Source organism: Cucurbita moschata, unplaced genomic scaffold, assembly GCF_002738365.1.
Source record: "Cucurbita moschata cultivar Rifu unplaced genomic scaffold, Cmos_1.0 Cmo_Scf00024, whole genome shotgun sequence".
In the NCBI taxonomy this organism is placed as follows: Eukaryota; Viridiplantae; Streptophyta; class Magnoliopsida; order Cucurbitales; family Cucurbitaceae; genus Cucurbita; species Cucurbita moschata.
In genome coordinates, this window is record NW_019268540.1 from 2,926,092 (window position 1) to 2,937,833 (window position 11,742).

At 37.5% G+C, this 11,742-nt stretch overlaps 3 protein-coding genes across 13 annotated transcripts in view; 1 reads left to right on the forward strand and 2 right to left on the reverse strand.

The window, feature by feature from the left end:
• Positions 1-1,686, forward strand: part of LOC111460682 (probable pre-mRNA-splicing factor ATP-dependent RNA helicase DEAH2) — a 4,319-nt gene extending 2,633 nt beyond the window's left edge. The window contains exons 4-7 of one of the 6 annotated variants that reach the window (XM_023103904.1): positions 414-539; positions 625-863; positions 993-1,111; positions 1,253-1,686. In XM_023103904.1, coding sequence (XP_022959672.1) covers positions 414-539; positions 625-863; positions 993-1,111; positions 1,253-1,379 — 611 coding nt within the window. In that variant the 3' untranslated portion in view covers positions 1,380-1,686. Of the gene's footprint in view, positions 1-7; positions 540-624; positions 864-992; positions 1,112-1,252 lie in introns of those variants that run through there. The other 5 variants (XM_023103907.1, XM_023103908.1, XM_023103909.1 and 2 more) reach the window with 5 other exon arrangements.
• The window catches only part of LOC111460684 (DUF724 domain-containing protein 3-like), an 11,041-nt gene continuing 981 nt past the window's right edge, over positions 1,683-11,742 (reverse strand). The window contains exons 2-9 of the mRNA XM_023103910.1: positions 6,830-7,332; positions 4,945-5,385; positions 4,510-4,573; positions 4,206-4,402; positions 3,195-3,285; positions 3,026-3,088; positions 2,747-2,902; positions 1,683-2,665 (exon numbers count right to left, since the gene is read on the reverse strand). Of these exons, the coding sequence (XP_022959678.1) occupies positions 1,986-2,665; positions 2,747-2,902; positions 3,026-3,088; positions 3,195-3,285; positions 4,206-4,402; positions 4,510-4,573; positions 4,945-5,385; positions 6,830-7,303 (2,166 nt within the window). The 5' untranslated portion in view covers positions 7,304-7,332 and the 3' untranslated portion in view covers positions 1,683-1,985. The remainder of the gene's footprint in view (positions 2,666-2,746; positions 2,903-3,025; positions 3,089-3,194; positions 3,286-4,205; positions 4,403-4,509; positions 4,574-4,944; positions 5,386-6,829; positions 7,333-11,742) is intronic.
• Positions 8,117-11,742, reverse strand: part of LOC111460685 (SWR1-complex protein 4-like) — a 9,373-nt gene continuing 5,747 nt past the window's right edge. Inside the window, exons 11-18 of one of the 6 annotated variants that reach the window (XM_023103917.1) lie at positions 11,514-11,624; positions 10,982-11,077; positions 10,681-10,752; positions 10,544-10,580; positions 9,699-9,733; positions 9,090-9,182; positions 8,365-8,533; positions 8,117-8,269 (exon numbers count right to left, since the gene is read on the reverse strand). In XM_023103917.1, the coding sequence (XP_022959685.1) occupies positions 9,102-9,182; positions 9,699-9,733; positions 10,544-10,580; positions 10,681-10,752; positions 10,982-11,077; positions 11,514-11,624 (432 nt within the window). In that variant the 3' untranslated portion in view covers positions 8,117-8,269; positions 8,365-8,533; positions 9,090-9,101. Of the gene's footprint in view, positions 8,270-8,364; positions 9,183-9,698; positions 9,734-10,543; positions 10,581-10,680; positions 10,753-10,981; positions 11,078-11,513; positions 11,625-11,742 lie in introns of all 6 variants that reach the window. The other 5 variants (XM_023103916.1, XM_023103915.1, XM_023103914.1 and 2 more) reach the window with 5 other exon arrangements.

Below are 11,742 nucleotides of genomic sequence, written 5' to 3' on the forward strand. Positions count from 1 at the left end.
TTTTTTTTTTTTTTTTTTTTTTTTTGTTTCCCAATTCTATAGAGTTCTAGTGTGTACGCCAGATGCCCATGGGTGTTACAACAATGGGCAGGATGGATCAAACTTTGGTGCACTTTTATTGGCGTGGCATGTGTGCAGTATATCTGCCATGTCTCTAAACTAGTCGACATGTATGTGGTTTCATGTGCATGTTGTTAGAGCACAATTCTGTCGAATTAGGTTGTCATCAGCATCTTCTCTGGTTCCATGCCCTCAGATGGCATGCACCATAAGATTTCTCAGTGAGTGCTGATGTAGTTAGTTGCAGTTTCTCAGTATTATCTCATGAAGCAAACGGTCTCGTCTCTTGCATCTATGCATCTGCTGACCTTCCCTGGGCCTCCTCTGTGTGTGATTACCAATTTCTTTCTTAGTACCCAATTGCTTTGTCCGGCCTAGGGAGGCTCAGAAGGCTGCTGATGAAGCAAAAGCTAGGTTTGGCCACATTGATGGAGATCATCTAACGCTCTTGAACGTGTACCATGCTTACAAGCAAAACAGTAAGTGTCCATGGTTCTCACTCTTTGCTGTGCAATTAAGTACTTCAAATTTTGATGATTTCCTAAAGTAATTCGTGTGTTGCAGATGAGGATCAATCATGGTGTTATGAAAACTTTGTCAATCACAGGGCAATAAAGGCCGCAGATAATGTCAGAGAGCAACTAGTCCGCATCATGGCTAGGTATAACCTCAAATTATGCAGCACAGATTTCAACAGCCGTGACTACTACGTTAACATACGAAAGGCTATGCTTTCTGGGTATTTCATGCAAGTGGCTCATTTGGAGCGGACTGGACACTACTTGACAGTGAAGGACAACCAGGTATGGAGATGTCGTTCCTTTATACCTTGGTTTGCTTTTTGGGTATATGCTTGTTCTTGGTATACTCGCACACGGTAAATCCTGCATGCGCATGCTCGTGTCTGGAATTGACAAATTTGTGTTCTGCAGGTGGTACACTTACATCCATCAAATTGCTTGGACCATAAACCAGAGTGGGTCATTTATAACGAATACGTCTTAACAAGTAGGAATTTCATCCGTACAGTGACAGACATCCGTGGTGAATGGTTAGTTCCTCTTTTGCTATATTTGCGGGTCTTATGCATACTTCGGCACAAATGATGCTGATAGCAAACATTGATCCATTCTTTCTTGAGAACTTGTCATTATTTATAGAGGCCTAACTTGCAAATTTCTGGTCCCAACAGGCTATTGGACGTAGCAGCACATTATTATGATCTGGCGAACTTCCCTCAATGTGAGGCCAAGCGTGTTCTTGAAAGGCTTTACAAGAAGTGGGAAAAGGATCGTGAAGAAAGCAGAAATAGAAAATGAGTTTTTACTTTTTAAGCTTGTACCATCCTAGGAGATTCCAACTTAGTATTCTTTTCTTTTTTTTCTGGGTGATGAGTGGTGGGCATCCAAGAACCTTAATCCGTTCGTCCATGGCGGATAATCATCAGCTAATGGACACAATCACCTGGGAAGAAATTGGTTGTATTTCTATATACTCTAATAGGTCAGTGTCTTTAGGGTTAATATATTCTTGAAATGATATACTTGCTAGGTTTTGATTCTCCAACGCAATGGTATTTCATTGCTGATCTCAAAAATTAGAAATGATCATAGCCCATGTTTCAAACACTGCAGCACAAACATTTCATAAATGTACAACTGTTATAATTGAATCAGTTTACATCCCAATTTTCTTATCGACACTGCATTGATCCTTTTCTGCAGACAAACTTAAAAAAAGTGATCTAAGCAACACACAAATGGAGAATGTTAGGCAGGCCTCCTCGTCAAACACTGCAGTTACGAGTTATCGTTAACTTCTAAAGTCTACGACTACCATTCACAAAATGATCACGAACATGAGACCACCTGAGGTGTAGATCATAAGGTGTAGGATCATATTCGTAACCAAGATCGTCGATCTGGTTACAACGGGAGGGCAGTCTGCCTTTCAAAATGTTTCTTAGTATCCTCTGTACTTCCTCTGATGGTCTCCACACGTGATTGTAGTGCCTCGATCTCGGCATCTTTAGTCTCCAGTTCCAATTGGATTGATGTCTGTCTCTTCTGCAGCTCTGCAATCTTCTGTTCAATAGCCTTGCTCTCTTCTGTAAGCTTAGTTTTGTTTTCGGTATGCTCCAATATTTTCATCTCTGCTTCTTTTGTTTCCTCTAGATATCGCATTTGAGTATCTTTGATAAATAGCAGCTCGTTTACGCGATTGCAGAGCATTGAAATATTGAACCCATGTTGCTCCAATTCGAATAGACTGGCTAACAAGCTTTCAAAAACGTGTCTCGGATTATCGAACTGTAGTTTGGATATCTTTTCAACCAAACTTGCAAAAGTTACCATGCAACCGATAGCCAATCCTTCTCGACATTCCTCCTTGTATGTACTTAAAGGGCAGAAATGAGGCGTTTGTGGAATTAGTTTGAAGACTTCTAAAGAATCAATGGCGCTCCAGACAGGCGAGTTCTTTACGAAAGGCCAACCTTGATTCCTGTCCAGTGCATGGTCCGACTTTACAACCTCATTCGGAACGTCTACTTGTTCCCTCCTTTTTGTCCTTCGCCTGCCAGTAGAACCAGGTGTTTGTCCTAACTCTAAAATGGAAACAAATACAATCAAAATCACCACAAACAGTACTAAATTCCTATGTGCTAGCTTAAGTTTTGTATACATACTCAATGAATTGTTGCTTGCTGAACCTTGCATTCCCCCAAGCCACATTAGAAGGGGTCGATCGTCGTCATCAATGTTGCTTGATGCACTTTTAGGTCCGTTTTCATTTGTCTTGTACGCGGAGAGCTTATTCAAATTCTTTCTATTCAATTGAAAATCTACAGAAGACATTCAATGATTATGAAAATCTACTAAGCTCCTTCTTGTTCTTTTGACTAATGAAAAGATTATGACAGAAAGGTGGCAGATACACATCTGAGATTAAAGATCAGGAGCCTCACCAGTTACACAACTTTTTATCGTTGCTTCGTCGGGCTTCCATCCAATTCCATTTTGCTCCTTATCTGTAACACAAAAACAGCACTACGTTAATCATAGTTACTTGTAATATAAAGTTAATAAATAATAAATAATAATAAAACTCCTCAATCACAGGTAATAACAGGATACCTTCAGCAGTTATTGGAACTATCATCAATTTTTTAGGCCGTCCCCTCTTTCTTTTGTTACTGTTTTTACTAGCTTGTTGCTGGTCAGGTTCCTGAGAGACGATACACATCATCAATCCTATCAAACTCTAAGCTCACCGAAGACGTAAATCGAAACATACACCCAATCTCACAAACTGGTGAAAGAAATGAAATATGAAGGATAACTTAGTAAACTTTAGAGTTTTAGAGGTTCGAGTATCTTTCATTTCTTTCATGCTCAACCGTACAATCATTGTTTATAGCTTCTTCAACTTTTCCAGTTTGAAGCAATATACATCCTTAGAGGAATCTCTTCATTAGCCATCTTGTGGTTTCAGTTTGAAGCAATTTTAACTGATACAATAAGGGGGAGGGTACTTTGTGGTTAGGAAATGCAAGTACCAGTTATAGAAACAGGATCAATGAGGATCTTGTCTCCTCTTCAGCGAAAATTGGAATGATCAGTGTAGGCTATAGCTCAGATGGATAAGGTATTCCTTCGATAACAAATAATTGGCAGTATATCAAGCTTTTGAGTAAGCTTTAACTCTGTAGAATTGATATCCATAAGAATTTCGTCTTTTCATCAGGGAAACAGGGGGTCTCATACGAATATTGTTTTTCTTCCCTTGAGAGAATCTATAGGAGAAAAGACGAGTTGGTGTCGTCCTATATTATCCAAGGAAACCCACTGAGGATTCTTAGTTGATAGACTTCAAAAAGGCTGCTCAACTAGCAACCTTGAAACCAATTAGAAATCATGCCTCCACATTTTCATCCTATCCTCTTCTTCATTGCATCTCTTTCTTACCTTGTTCATAACTTTTAGAGTGATTCAGACAAGTAAACAAACAGAATCGTCCATATCTATATTGCTTTTATAAAATCGAATACAGTAGTTAATTAGTAACAAGGTTTAGTCATGATAAAAGATGCTCATTATTAAAATCCATTTAATTTATATCAAGTTAATTGTGTTTAGTTTTCTTACCAAGCCCTTCTCTTCTGTCTGATTATTTGAATTTTTCTCTCCACCTTTAACCTCATCAGAAACGTGAATAGAAGTTTCAGCCGGTGTCGTCTGTTTCTCTTCAGATGCTAAATGTTTATTCCCTTCAGATTCGTTGCTTGTACTTACTTCTTTATGAGTGACCACTAAGACATCACAATCTTCTTTCCCTTCCTCATCTACCAAGCCAAATGCAGAATAAAAGAGTTATTCAAGCAAAAAAGGACAGCCTGTGTACCTGTAACTTGAATCCACTGGCTTTGTTCAAAAGTGTTTCCTCGGTTACCATTTATGAATCTTGCCCCTTGCTCTTTCAACTCATCATTTCCATCAACATCTTTTTCAGTTCTCTGCACATGAAATGAGAAGTATCATGTTCAATAGTTTAAAATCATGGTAACATGAATAATAAAGAGAAGAATGCCCTACAATAATTTTAACTGATTTAATGGTATAAGCGATGGCAAGTAGAAAAAACCGAGGAAATGAGGAGGAACTTCACATATATACTGCCCAAGGAAATTTTGGGACATTCAAGTCAGTGACCTTAGTTCAGCTCTTGGAAAGTTCACTTTGATACATAAAAGCAAAAGTAAATGACAATAATCTAGATAGATTTCCTTTAATTAAAATATGACAATTTCCCAGATGAGGTTCGGACTGCTATAAATTAGATTTAATAAATAAGTAATGAAGGATTCGGAGAACAGAGACAAATTACCGCTTTCATGTCTCCTTTCGAACTCTTAAATTTACCAGGTGAGTCGCTGTTATCGTCACAATGAAAATTATGGTAGGTTCTTCTTTTACGACCTCTGTTCGATGTGGCATTTTTTTTACTGGATGATTTTCCCCTCGATGTTTTGCTTTCTGTCTCCTTCAACCCATCTGCTGTTGGTGCCCCAGGAACATTTCCTTTTCCCCACTTCTTTACAGAATTTGAAACTCTTGCCTTAGAACTCAGACTTCTTCTCTTGCTCGAGGTCAAGGCAAATGAGGCAGACTTTTCTTCACAAATACTTGACTGTTCCACTAAATCATTCCTTGAGTTTCCCTTTTCATGGTTAGTTTCAGCATTTTTTAAACTTTCAGTCTGGGTTTTCTCAGGTATATTAGCAACCTCCAAAATGGTAGCCAACTGATCTTTCAAGATTGATGCATCCTAAACAGGAAATAATTGTTTCAACCTCAAGTAAATGTATTTAATGAAGACATGACTTTCAATGTGATATCAAAGTTCTCAATGATAATACAAGTAAAGCAATGGAAAAAATTAGGTAACATGGACTACACAATTATGCAGAACTATTGCACAGCTAGAGATATCAGGTATTACCTTTCACCATAACAACTCCCATAAAAAGTTCAAATGAAATATTTCACGGTGAATGATCTCCAAACAATGAGGAAAATTAGAAGGGAACCACATAATTATAAAGAAGGATAATTAATCAAAGATGAAGCCTAGTTACATGACGGGAAGCTAATTGCTCGTTACAAAAAGTGGGATTTTGTCAAAGAGAGTGATTGATGTCGATTCTGCATTTCGGAGAAATACAAGTGGTAAAACCATTTTCTGTTCTCCTAAAAGTTTAAAAAAAAACCAGCTATAGCATAATATCAGAAATTACATATTTCATGGTGCATGCTTTCTAACTACGAAGCTTTGGAATGGATGTAACTTGTAAACCGTACAACAACGAGATTTTAGGCCTTCCAGCTCTAATATGTCAATACACATAACTTTTTATTCTTAATGAGCCTTTGTTTCACACACACGTCAGCAGTTATAACTAGACCAAATAAATGATCAGAAATGATACTAACCAGGCTAGCTACAAACCCTACAGCAGTTTGCCTCCTCAAATTGAAATGTTCACCCAGAACTCTCAAAGAAAAATATTCTCATAGATACTTGAGATGTTACCCTCAGTTTGGTAGATCAATCACAAATGATTTGCGTGAATATATTCTCCGTCCCCAACCCTACCATGACTTGATTTCCATCCATACCCACATTCCAACAACGAAGCGAAAAGGCTGTTCCTAAAGATACCTTCCAAAGACTTCCAAAATCTCTTACACCAACCATGCCTATAACAAAGCTTAAACTTCACACTAAACTTCAACCAAGGAACCTTCCTTAATTGCAAATGGATGGAACTTTCTTCAAGAAAAAGAATGTATTGTTGGAGTTTAAACTACACCTTCAAACTTACCATTGGTGGCAACAAAATCACTAGATACTCTTAGTGGCCAAAAGAACACCCAGAATCGTTTGATACCATTTTAAATTAGAGTACGTTCGTCAGGAATCTTTAATCAAACCAACACAAAAAAGAAAAGAAAAACAGATCCAACAACGAAGAAGCTGGACCGCAGTTATGATCTTCGTCAACCAGTTTTCTAACAAGTCTAACAGAACCTAGCAGCTGACCAAGCAAAATGCATCGAGCTAGTAAGTGAACAATCACTCATTTCAACTTAGAATCCACAAAATGAACAGCGTTAAATGCCTACAAAACACAGAGAAAAAACGCCTAACGCACTTCTGATTCTAACAATTAATTCGTTCGAGCATCAAAAGCAAACCCAGATAAGTTTACCATTTTTTTGGGGACAAGCCACTTGCCATCAACCCAATCCTGATGCAATCTCAACTGTTTCCTTTGAAAATCCATGACATGCATTGGATTCTTGAAGAAAACAGAGTATCCACCATCTTCAGAAACCTTATAGACCACACCAGTCCACCATCCATCTTTATCAGCTGCATCAACAATGTCGCCTTCCTCGAAATCCCTATCGGCGATATCAGGCGGAATAGGCCTCAAATTATGGGCATCAACATGCTCCTTCAAAGGCTTAGACCCGTCTTCAGTGACAAGGGTCTTGTACTCAACAAAGGCCTTCTTCGTCGTCGAAGGAAAAAAGGTAGTGGAGAGCTTCAGAATGGTGGCTCGGAACAATGCGCCCTTAAAACCTTCTTCGTTAATGGAGATCTCAATTTCAGAGCCGACGGTGAAGGGTGGGCGAGGATGACGGTGGAGGTGGGTTGAAGGGGAATCGAATTCCCCCATCCTGCGGTGGCGGCACTAAAACAAAAAACCTTGTGGATTTTGGCTTTTGGCTTTTGGATTGGGTCTGTGTTAAAAGCTAAAACCCATTGTTGACCGTTTTTGGAGTGGCAAATGGATACTACAACGGCCTTTTGGGAAGCAATGGAAATGGCATGCTCCTTTTCTTTTCTTTTCTTTTTTATTTTATTTTTACTAACAAATTTAATCGACTTGTAATAGCTCAAGCACAATCACGACAACCTTTTCATTAAAAATGAAGATCAATCTTGAACGTCTGAGATATTATATGGTGATCTAAAGATACTCCACATCTAGTTGATCTAATATATGATCCAAAAAATTGCAACACGTACAACGGAGCTTAGCTATTCACATCCTTCGCTTGGGATCAAGTTCGTGATTTAATGTTCCAAGCTTACGTCGAAGGCATCTCGAACAATCCTACCTAGTTAGCAATTGATATGATTTGTGGGTGGAAGAACTCCAAGTAAGTGCATGGGTTGTTTCAAGCAATACCCTCACATGGTTCCCCTATCATTGGGAAAAATCACATCCATGTTGCTCACAAGGGACGTGGGTATGGTGATATCTAGCCGTGCACTGGTTAACATACGATATACTAACTTGAGATAAATTGAACTTATAGTATAGAAGTTAATCCGAGTTAATCCAGTTTATGTCCCAACTACACTCTTTCTAGACTCGTAATGCGATTAATATGACACTTATTCTCACCTTCGAACAAGTAAGTTGTTGAAAGTGAAAACAACGATAACCTTTTCTTAACTAAAGACTTAACCAAGTCTGAACCGATCTTCAGGCGCAAGCGATAGCTGCCCCAGTTCAAAAAGCACCCTGAAGATGGAAATTGAACGGGGATGGAAGGAAAGGTTCGGAGATTTCGTGAAGGAAATACGCCAAGCATATGATGAAGAACCAAATGAGACGACATTCAAGGTGAGTTATCTGTAAATGAACAAACACAAAACGAGTTAATCGAGTTTTCACTAATGCCTTCATTCTTATGCTGATTACTGATGTCTAAACAAAAACAGACTGACCTGCAATGAGTCGGGCATTTAGTATTAATGCTGAATGTTGCATAAACAGAGGCAATAAATAGTCACCTTGGCATGTTGAGGCTCGCCATAAGGAACTACAGCAAGAGCGTGGAAGTAAAATATTGATCATCAGTGGCTGACTGGCTCTTGAAGTATGAGGGCCTTGAATCTAATCGGCACAGGAATTAAAGCAGCTATTCAAGAAAGAACCCCAGATAATATAAACTCTCCCTTTCCCAAGTTATTGAAGCAAGGGAATTATGTATAGCTGCTGCATTTATGAAATGTTGCTGGTGCTCATCTTTTCAGAATAGGAATGTAGAGATCTCAATGTGCTTATGTGAAGGAAGTAATTGTAAAAAACACAAAAATGCACCATAAAAAAGAAAGTAATTTTTCCTCATTTCTGAAGAAAGACAAGTCTAGCTAATAGACCTACAAAACCAGAGCTTTGGCTTTGTGATGAAGATGTGCCTTCCAGCGAAAGTGACCTGCTCGAGCTCGAGCCTTTTAGATGCATACAATTGTAATTGATATCGTAAGATGATGAAACCATATGCAGCCATCATAGATTTACATATGTTAAACCTACCATCAATGATTCAATAGAAACAAGGACAAAAGGAGGTTCCACTTCATGGACTTGTGTTCTTTTCATTTTTCTTTCTATTAAAAAAGGGTGGTTAGGCGCATACAATCTAGAGATACAACCATAAATTTCTTACACGCCTGGAGAATCACAGATCAGATCCTTTCTGTTTTCTTGGCCTTTTAGTTTGAGCTGGTGGTGATGGAGCTTCAGATAATCTCCCAGTTGCCTAATGACCATAATTGATAAATAATAAATAAGAAGGCTGAATTATAAAACAAAAATACCCTTTTAACTTTTGCCCTTTGTTTAAATTATACCCCTAATATTTCAAAAGTTGTAATATTACCCTTCAACTTTTACAAGTGTTTCAAAATTTTCCTTAAATAGGAAAATTGTCAGCATGTTGGATAAAAAATCGACATATCGAAATGTCGTTCTTTCAGACTTAATCTAAACAAGCGTCATTGTCACAATCATGACATTCTAGGTTATCACCATGTGGTTTTTTTTTTTTTAGCACTCTAACAGATTTCTACTCTTGAAATGTTGCGAAACGAAAGATCTAAGGATAATATTAGAACTTTTGAAAGATTAGGGGGATTTTTAAACAAAATATAAAGTTCACAATATTTTTTCTTATATTATAATTTAACCTAAGTAAGAAAAAGAATTTGACACACAAAACAAAATACAGAGCGATGAAAACTCAAGAAGTAACAAGATAATAGTTGACAAAACACACCTTACGTTTCTGATCCCGTTTGCCAGACCTTTCCCCTATCAGAAGAAAAACATACATGTAAATCAACTTTCGCGACAAAAATAATAGAATTCCTTTTAAGGGGGATAACATAAACTTCACTTCCAGTCCTTTAACTGAGAAAAAACCTGAATACAGACGTACACCTCAATTTTCTTACATTCCTAATTTTTTTAAAAGGGGATAGAAACTAATTTCACCGAAGAATTATCTGTACAAAATAATGGAAAGAGAAGCCCGACCAAAGGAGCTACAGGAGAATACACTTCAATGGGCTAAAATAGAGTGAAGAATAGTTAAAGAAGGATTTGGATGAACTACAACAAGAGGAGGAATAAGGAAGGCGATCTCCAAGATTGTTTCCCATTGGTGGCATGTAGCCAAAGTTTGATAGGGTATAAATAGAACTTCTTCAAAGAACCAAAATCTTCCTCTAAAGTTGTAGGGTGGCATGTAGCCAAAGTTTGATAGGGTATAAATAGAACTTCTTCAAAGAACCAAAATCTTCCTCTAAAGTTGTAGGCATTCTTTCATCTTTCCTTTTGTACATTCTATATATCAGAGAAATAATTACTTATCTTCATTGAAAAAAAAATGACGTTGTTTAAGACCTTCAACTTTAAGGTGTCATGCTTCAGCCAGCTGATGCTTTGCTTGTGCATCTCACCTCTTGGCAAGTGAGAAGCAAGTTGCAAATAATGATTTTTACACTTTTAAAACGCTAATTGAAACTAGATAGCTTCAAATAACTTGAATTAAATGTAGCACTCCAAAGAGATGCATGCAGTAAGGCCAAACATCGAAGTTCTATTACAGAATCCACTTACCTCCAGAACTCATAGAATCAGGAATAAAACTACGATCCTGCACCAGAGCATGACAAGAATGCTGTTAGCAGAGGAAGATCTACATTCAAAGATATGACAGAATTGCAGCACTCATGAAAGCGAGGGCATTTACTGACCTTGGGTGTGCCAGGTGCCTCGTTGTAGGGACCCTCACGGAAAGATGAACCTTCTGCCTCCTTATTTTGCAACTGTTTGAAAGAAACAGGAAATGGCAACAAAAATTGGACTTAAAGTATGTTAAAGGCATATAGCATTTGACTTAAGTCAGTTCCATCAATAAAGAATTCCTTTGCTGAGAATTCTCTCCAAATGAGAAGAAAAATTAAACCCACTGTTATGAGCGGAAAATTAATGCAAGTTTGATTTACATCAATTTGTTACTGCTGGGACATGCATATGAATAAAATATAACCATACCTGCTTTTGAAGATTCAGTAGAGTCAATATTTCTTTCCTCAATTCAAGATGTTCTGCACACACTGATTTTGTTGGAACCCTCGGCTTTAGATTAACCTAATTATAAATAACAATAAAAATAATAACATCCTTTGTGAGCGAACTATACAACTATGTAACTCTAGAGCATGAAGAGCACTGGGGAGGAAATGACTACTGAAAAAATTCTAACAGATTGACAAAAAACACAATTTGCTTGATTCAATCCATGAAATATTGTTCTGTAGTTATGCACTACATGCTTCCAAGTGGAATGAGTTTTTGCTTTGAAAAACAAAGGAAAAAAAAGCATATTCCACCACCAGCAGTATTTGGGTGTTCTTGATAGCCAAGAATAAAAATTCAAAACATAAGAAACTTTCTATTTGCTTTGTTTTTTTCTTTCTTCTCACAAGCTACTATGTTGTTGGTACCATAGTTAAATCTTCCACCAACCACCACTTTAAGAGATAACAAATATTTGCATTAAACAAAAACTGGAGAGTTAACTAACCGAAAGATCTTGTAATGTTTGTTCAACTCGCTTGATAGTCCGAAGCCCAGCAGATGAACTTGCAGCTTGGACCATTTGCTCAAGTGCATACGTTCTCAAGTATACAGGAAGCTGACATGTAGGAATTATCAGAGCACATTCTCATATTTTGGTATAGATCAATTAAGCTTCAAGAGCACAATCCATCACGAAAATATCAAAATTGAAAAAAAAAAAAAAAAAAAAAAAA